The 8,771-nt window shown below is 39.7% G+C and overlaps 1 protein-coding gene across 1 annotated transcript; it reads right to left on the bottom strand.

Annotated features, from left to right (window-relative positions):
• Window positions 1-7,218: 7,218 nt before the first annotated feature.
• Window positions 7,219-8,250, bottom strand: LOC310728247 (uncharacterized protein). Its single transcript, XM_083545456.1, has one exon. It carries the CDS (start codon window positions 8,193-8,195, stop codon window positions 7,473-7,475), a length of 723 nt encoding a protein of 240 aa, XP_083401582.1. The 5' UTR covers window positions 8,196-8,250; the 3' UTR covers window positions 7,219-7,472.
• Between the last annotated feature and the right edge of the window lie 521 nt (window positions 8,251-8,771).

The raw sequence follows: 8,771 nt of genomic DNA, 5'->3' as shown, positions 1-8,771 counted from the left end.
GACAACTTACTTTAGGTCCTAAAAGGTTCGTGTTGTCTTACGTTGCTTTATGACAATTAAAGGTTCTTGATACAAATGCAAATTTTCAGAAGCTGCTGACGAAAGTGACTAATGGCGATTGTTTATATAGCCTAATGAACAAGCTGGATAGGACTGGGAGAGCTGCATTTATGTGCGGAGTTTGTCCAAAATAATGTAAAAACTATTTATATATTTAGCAGGTAGTTTTACTTGCTTTTAATCTGGACAGCTAAGGAATTTTATTTTAATAATGGGGTTATTTCTGACTATGATCCCCAACTGATAAAAGGTCCTTGCAATGTCATCCACTTCACCATTCCTATCTTGTACTTCTTGTAGATTCAGTAAGTGCTAAACACTAATCCTTTGTTGCTTGCTTTCAGTCTCCTTCGATCCAAAAGGGAAATTTATATATATACATGCACCGTCGTTACCATCATCAAGGATCTTGTGATGTGCAAATTTGCTATAAAAAATAAACTGTCTGGGAGTAGCATGGGGTGCAAATTTTAGGATCTATGAAATATAGGAATGAAATTATGAAATATAATTTTCTAATACAAAAATAAAAATGTATGTTACTGTGGGTTAGAACAGACACGTGGTGACAGACGGACCGAGATAGATAGATAGATAGATAGATAGATAGATAGATAGATAGATAGATAGATAGATAGATAGATAGATAGATAGATAGATAAATAGATAAATAGATATAAAGATAGAGATATAGATAGATAGAGATAGAGATAGAGATATAGAGATATAGATAGAGATATAGATAGATAGATAGACAGACAGACAGACAGACAGACAGACAGACAGACAGACAGACAGACAGACAGACAGACAGACAGACAGATAGATAGATAGATAGATAGATAGATAGATAGATAGATAGATAGATAGATAGATAGACCTCATAACACCCAGGACCCACCATTTTCTCTGACCTGCTCCTATAAACATAAACATTACAGTAATATCACTCCACACTGTTCATTTTATGTATTACATGAACACAACCATTAAGGACTATACTGCAGCCATTGGACTTCATTGCATTGCTTATTACATTATTATTACCCTGCATCACTTTACTTTTCATACCCTGCACAAACTGTATTGCTGATGTCTTTACCTTTATTTATTATTGTATTAGTTGCTTTTCCTACTTTCTTTTTTAAGTTTTTCCTATTTTTATAGCCCCAGCACACCATGACAAATTCCTTGTACATGCAACCCATGATACTTGGCAATAAAGATGATTCTGATTCTGATAGAGTCAGTGTTATGTCGCTATCTTCTTGTACTGTTTCAAACTATGCCATCACTGAGAAGAAAGAAATGCAAAACCAGTGACAACAGCATTCTGTGTTTCTATATTTGTTGGCTACTGCTTTGGAAGATTCGGATATAAAACTGTTTCAGATTTGCTCTGCTTGTTTGCAAGTCATTCCAAACCGAGCTGATAAGTCTGGCAGTATTCTTTCATCGTGTTATCGTTGTTATTTCCAATTTGAGCACCTAAATGATCAAGCCTCAAGGTTAATTAGGTACCTAATTAGGTAAACTGAACGGTGATTAGAGAAACCATCCAACACTCCTTGAAACCAAGTCAAGTAGGCTTCTAATGACATTTTAACCATAAAATGTACAATACCCAGTGAAACAATGTTCCCACAGGACCAAGGTGCTTCATGAGACAACTTATATGAAGAAAAAGGAATGCAGAACTACATACAACTCCAAACTAAGTATATAAAATGCACACGTGCCACATTTAGTGCAGAGACAGTAAACACAGTGAAGTGCAGCACAGCAGCAGCAAAACCACAGAAATTTGGGGCAAACAGAATTTCGATAAGTGTTTATTTGTGTGTGTGTCAGTCCAGTCTCTTCATGTTGAGAAGCCAGAAAGAAACTATTACACAGTCTGGATCTGGGGACCCGAATGCATTATTACCTTTTTCCAGACGACAGGAAAATGGGGTGTCTGTGTTTAGCCACAATGCTAATGGCTTTATACATGCAGCATGTGGCTTAAATGTCCATGATAGAGGGAAGGGAAACCCCGATGATCTTCTCAGCCATCCGAGATCGTCCAAACCAGGCAGTGATACAGCTGAGCAGGATGCTCTCAATGGTCCCTCTCTTAAACATTGTGAGGATGTGTGGTGGGAGCTGGGTCTTCCTCAGGTTTCTCATAATGTAGAGACGGTGCAGGGTTTTCCTTGTTATGGAGTTGTTGTTGTTGATGCCCCAGGTGAGGTTCTTAAGAACTTGGTGCTCTAAACGATCTCCACAGAAGAGCTCTTGATGTTCAATCACCACGTGTCCCCCTGAAGTCAACAACTATCTTTATTGTTTTAAACACATACAGAAACAGGTTGTCAGCTTTGCACTGCTCCATTAAACTCTGTACTTCATCTCTGTATGCTGACTCATCATTCTTGCTGATGAGACCCACCACGCTTGTGTCAACAAACTTGATCTGGCTCGTCATGTGCATTGTTACACAATTATGCCTAGTAGACCCAGGGGCAGCAGGAGGCAGTTCAGTGCCTAAAAATAGGCTCCACGGGCAAAACCTCAAATTTCCCACGTTTCAGTTGGCCAAGAGCATCTGCAGCAATAATGGCGACCTTGAATCCAAATCCCAAACCCACACCAGAGTGCCACGACTTACCCAAAATACCAGAAGGGGAAGTTAAAAATACCTACTCCACTGAAAAAGTTAATCAAACCCTAATGAGATAAAGAATGAGAAAGATTCATCCATTCATTCATTTTCTCCCGCTTATCCGTAATTCGGGTCACGGGGGCAGCAGTCTAAGCAGGCCCCCGCCTTCAAATGCTGCCCAATTCTCACAGCACCGTCCCTTACGGTCCCTCCTGCAGGTGGTGAGCCCACAGGAAGGCGGCCCCACGTCACTCCGACGTCACGGACCTTGATATTTCCCTCGTAAGGGACCCCCGGAGCATAGAGGGTTAAGGGCCTTGCTCAAGGGCCCAAGAGTGGCAGCCTGGCGATACCGGGGCTTGAACCCCAGACCTTCCGATCGGCAACCCAGCGCCTTAACCGCTGGAGCCACCACTCCCCCAAAAATAAATAAATAAATAAAAACAATGAGAAAGATTGTTTTTATTTATTGCATCGAGAGGAACCAGAGAGACCCTGCAGAATGCACAAAAAAGCTTTCCAGTTTATAAAAATGTGATGTAGCTTTATCTCTGACTGTTACAGCGTTAACAGAAGAGATTCGTTAACGCTGGAAAACGTATTATATACTTACCATATCAAACAGCCAATATACAGTATGTGACATACACTTTAAGCACAGTGAAATTATTCATTCATTCATTCATTCATCTTCTCCCGCTTATCCGTAATTCGGGTCGCGGGGGCAGCAGTCTAAGCAGATTCCCCAGACACTTCTCCGTGTCCAGGGATCGGGCTGTCAAGGCCCCCGCCTTCGACTGCTGCCCAATCCTCTCAGCACCGGTCCCTTACAGTCCCTCCTGCAGGTGGTGAGCCCACGGGAAGACAGTGAAATTATTTTCTTTAAATATTAAACAAACTGGTTTCAGAGCTCAAGGTCAGCCTGGATACAACAGCCTTAGTGGTACTACTGCCTCCAAAGAGATCCTGTACAATTATATCTTTAAAACTTTGGGGTAACATTTTGGGGAAGAACCACATATGGCTGGAGAAGTCAGGTGTCCCAATACTTTTGCAGTTATAGTGTGAGTGTATATATGTATATGTATGTGAATGTTGGAGCACAGGAAGACATGGCAAGTCAACCTTTTGGGGTTTTTTATTTGCATTTCTGTTTTATTTCTACTGAATTCTTTTAACAGCAAACAATTCACTCAGTTTTTAACCTTTTTAAAGTCAAGTCAAGAAGCTTTTATTGTCATTTCTACCATATATAGCTGACGCATTACACAGTGAAAATGATACAACGTTCCTCCAGAACCCTGGTGCTAAATCAAACAACATAGAGCTACATAAAGTGCATTGAGTGCAACCTCATGAAAACAGTGCAGAAAAAAAACAGTGCAGACAAACAACACAAGACGTGTGGGACAAATACACGTAACACAAAATAAAAAATAGCACCAACACAGTACCTAATGTATACTGTGATTATACAGTAGTGCAAAAGAGTACTATAAAGGATTATAAACAAAGAGTATTTGTAAACATAAACACAATGCAGTGCAAAAACAGCAGTAGCAGCAGTCGAGAGGTGCAAAAAAACGGCATGTAAACAGTAAAATACGATTAAATATAAATATATAAATAGTGGTGGAATGGATTGAGATGAGTATTGAGATGAGTGAGGTCAGGTTGTACAGTTTAGTAACAGTTTAGTGTGTGTGTGTGTGTGTGTGTGTGTGTGTGTGTGTGTGTGTGTGAGTGTGTGTGTGTGTGTGTGTGTGTGTGTGTGTGTGTGTGTGTGTCTGTGTGTCTGTGTGTCTGTGTGTGTGTGTGTGTGTGTGTGTGTGTGTGTGAGTGTGTGTGTGTGTGTGTGTGTGTGTGTGTGTGTGTGTGTGTGTGTGTGTGTGTGAGTGTGTGTGTGTGTGTGTGTGTGTGTGTGTGTGTGTGTGTGTGTGTGTGTGTGAGAGTTTCAGTTTCAGTTCTGTGTTGAGGAGCCTGATGGCTTGCAGGAAAAAGCTGTTGCATTGTTGTTGGATGTGACGGCCTGAAAGCTTTGGAACTGCTTTTCTGATGTCAGGAGGGTGAAGAGTGTGTGTGAGGGGGTCGTCCACAATGCTGTTCGCTTAGTGGATGCAGCGTATGGTGTAAATGTCAGTGATGGAGGGGAGAAAGACTCCAATGATCTTCTCAGCCATCCTCACTATCCTCTGTAGGGTCTTGCAATCAGAGACACTGCAGTTCCCAAAACAGGCAGTGATGCAGCTGCTCAGGATGCTCTTGATGGTCCGTCTGTAGAACACAGTCATGAGGGGGGGAGGGAGATGGGCTTTCCTCAGCCTTCTCAGGAAGTAGAGACCTGCTGGGCTTTTTTGGTGTTACGTGACCAGGTAAAGTTCTCCGCCAGGTGAACACCAAGGAATTTGGTGCTCTTGATGATCTCCACGGAGGATCCGTCAATGATCAGTGGAGAATCGTCCCCCTATGTTCTCCTGAAGTCAACAATCATCTCTTTGGGGACAGGTTCAGAGAGAGGTTGTTGGCTCTACACCAGGCTGTTAAGTGTTACACCTTCTCTTTGTATGCTGACTCGTCGTTCCTGCTGATGAGACCCACCACGCTTGTGTCATCTGCGAACTTAAATGTGATTCAGGCTGTGAATTGCTACACACAAAAGCAAAGAAAAAGCCCACAATTCAAAATGGATAAAAGCAAAACTCATCAAGAATTTAAGAGAAATCTTAAAGTCTTTTTTAGGAAATAGCAAAAATATTGTCTTCACAGAAAAAAACAAAACAAAGCAAAAATCAATCTCAGAAACAAGGACATACACTGGGGAAACTCAGAAAAAGTCTGGAAATAACGGAAACCAAACACAGGAAACAGACCACACAATTTCAATGGTTAAGCCAAAAGGCTGACATAAAAGGAGAACTTAAACCACCCAGGTAGAAACAATAGAACACTAAGGAAGGGCGTAGGGAAACAATGGCGACACCAAGTGGGAAAAATAGGGAAACACAAGGAAAGAAAAACGAAAAAAGTTCAATCCTAATAGTATTCAGTGTAAAAAAAAATACAGTGGCTGGCAATTTTATAGTCATTAACTGTAAATAAAAAAATTTCTGAATTAATTTAGGGGATTGTTTTGCATATCTTTTACATATCCAGCCACCTCTAGACCTACTACTGCATTGAAGTCTTTATTAATTCCTTCTTTTGGAATTACTGCTCCAGTTCCTGTAAAATTATCATGAACCCAAAACTTTTTTTTTTTTAAACAAAAATTGCTCAAATAAGGCTACAGGTGTTGTGGGGATGTTAGAGTCAGCAGTTTCATCCATCATGTATTACTCTCTCATAATCTTCTGCTTGATGTTGAACTGATGCTGAACTGTATGTAAACAGTTACACGTCATTTGTGCGCAATTTATGAAACTCTCACAACCAAGAACCTTAAAACTTGGATAATTGTTGCCATAAGATACATACAACATCTGTATTCTTATAATATATGTCTTTTAAATCAGCCTTTTGAGCTGCACTGAAGATTCTCCTTAATAAAGTCAGTTCAGGGCCTATTCAGTACAATCACAGAAAACCTTTGACACAAATGTGTTTTGTTGCTACACACATTATGATAAACTACATAATATAAATTGTTATGCAATCTAAAAGAAATAGAGCATAAATATGGCATAGAGCAACAATATTTTCTTTTAGCTTCTTTTAACTGTATATCACTGTATTATGCTGTGTTGCCTGTTATGCATTTATGAATCGAGTCTGTGCATAAATGCATAACTGGCAACACAGCATAATACAGTGATATACAGTTATTAGCCTATTTTATTAAATGCATTAACATACACTAGTCTTCATATAATCCTCATATAATATGAGCGATAGAACTGCATACACTGTTTTATATTTTGCACGTTTCTTCCCATTATAAACAACACGTGCAATAACAGAAATCTTGAAAACCGTGCAATATTGTGTGTGCAATATGTCTGTTATTTGTATTTTTTTGTATTTTGTAGTTTGTAGTTTGTATTTATACATTGTGTTGTGTATATAATGTATACTATAGTATGTCTCTATTCTTTTATATATTTGCATTTCTTTTTCTTTGCTGCTGAATAAAGGAATATCTTGTACTGCTTTTCTCTTTTTTTCTAAATCTCATGAGAGATTAATCCTTTTGTTCTTATGCATAATTTTTCGTTTGGATTCAACTGTCCATACTGGCGTGACGTCACTCCAAGTGTTGTCAGTTCTCCCACTGGAAACCCTGAAGACTGAAGTGGCGTCACACAAGCCCCCGCCCCTCCTTGCTGAGTGTATGAGCTCTGATTGGTGGATTGCAGTTACGTTTTGATCCATTCATAAATTAAAACGGATGATTTATCAAAATGTAGTTGAGTAAAAAGTCAGATATTTGACTTTGAATTGTAGTGAAGTTTAAGAAAAAAGTATGTAAAATACAGATACAGTAAATATATCATTTCTGTACACGTGTACATGCTCAAAAAGTATTTATTTTCCTATATTTTCTTTTCCACCAATAAATTATATATATATTCTTACTGCACTTGTGCAACAGTTTCTGCACACTTTTTAGAGCCTTTCTGTTTATTTGTTGCACACATATTTACAGGTTTATTTACATTATATTCTGATGCTGTATATTATTGTTTACTGCTCGTCGCGTGCGCGCAGCACGTGACCCCAAGTTCTCGAGCCCATTTCCCGAGTTCCTAGGAGGTCCATGAAAAGAAGGTCGTCATTCTTTTTTTTCCTGGACCGGTATCGTTCCAGTCTGTGCTTCAGAGCTCCTTTGGGCATGTCTCAACATCATTGCTGGGATGAGGCTCGATTCTAAAGAGGGGGTGGTCTTCCATTTGTTTTGGCACAACATCCCACACACAGGTGTATCATTCTGCCAGAATCCCTCATACACCTGATCGAGGTTTCTGTAGTAGAAGCGTCCATGGCCGTGCTTCTTTCCGGCCTTCATGAACCCTTTATACGAGTTCCCGTCTTTGAGGAACAACGTGCCCTGGCCGTGGGGTTTATCGTCCATCCACTGTCCTTCATAAACATCTCCATTTTCATAATACATCCTTCCCCATCCACACCTCTCATTTATTAACCATTCCCCGTCATATCGCGAGCTCGAGCTGTAGATGTTTGTACCAAATCCGTTCCTCAGGTCGTTCCTCCACGTTCCTTTGTACACGATCTGGTACTCTTCAGAAGATGGGAGAAGTTTGCTCAGAACCCCGTATCCATCTCGCGTGTTCTGTTTCCATTCCCCCTCATACAACGTTCTGGTTTTCTTAAACTCCTGCGCTCCAGTCCCGTGTCTCCTGCCATCTTTCCATTCTCCAGTGTAACGATCTCCGTTCAGACTGAAGTAGGTGTGACACAGGCCGTTTCTCTTCGCCCTTTTCAAGACCTCAGTGTAGCGCGACTCCTTAATCTTTAACTTCCCGAGTAACGCCATGATGAAGCGAAAACAACCTGCTGCGTCGAACCGGCGTTTATATAGAGGAGCGGTCTGTGACGTCACGGGAATTATGTGACGTAGAAATGTTTGGCTTTATTGTGTAGCAAGCGTGTAGACTCAACAGCTGGAACTAGTAGTTCATGTCACATGATCTTGCTGAAAGAGGGAAATACATTTTCATCTTCATCTGACTAACAGACACCTGAATTTCTTACATTAAAATTTATTAGTAATTTTATTTATTTATGAGCCCTTTGATAAAAATTCAGCCTCAATAATAATGTATTTTACTCTTTTACTGTTTACTCTCATAAGCATACCATGTATATACACTTTTTCTCTCATATATATCTTTATATATTTTATATTTTATATAGTTTGTACTTTATTAATCCGCCTTTTTTTATTGGTTTCTTTTTCTCTTCATCCTATTCCCTCATGCCGGACCATCATAAAAAGCATTTTACTGCATGTCGTACCCTGCATGTATGTGACAAATAAATTTGATTTAATTTGATTTGATTTGATTTGATTTGATTTGATTTGATAAATAAAATTTTTTCCACCAATGGT

This window comes from Silurus aristotelis (genome assembly GCF_946808225.1).
Source record: "Silurus aristotelis genome assembly, chromosome: 6".
NCBI lineage: Eukaryota > Metazoa > Chordata > Actinopteri > Siluriformes > Siluridae > Silurus > Silurus aristotelis.
This window is presented reverse-complemented; position numbering and strand designations above follow the sequence as displayed.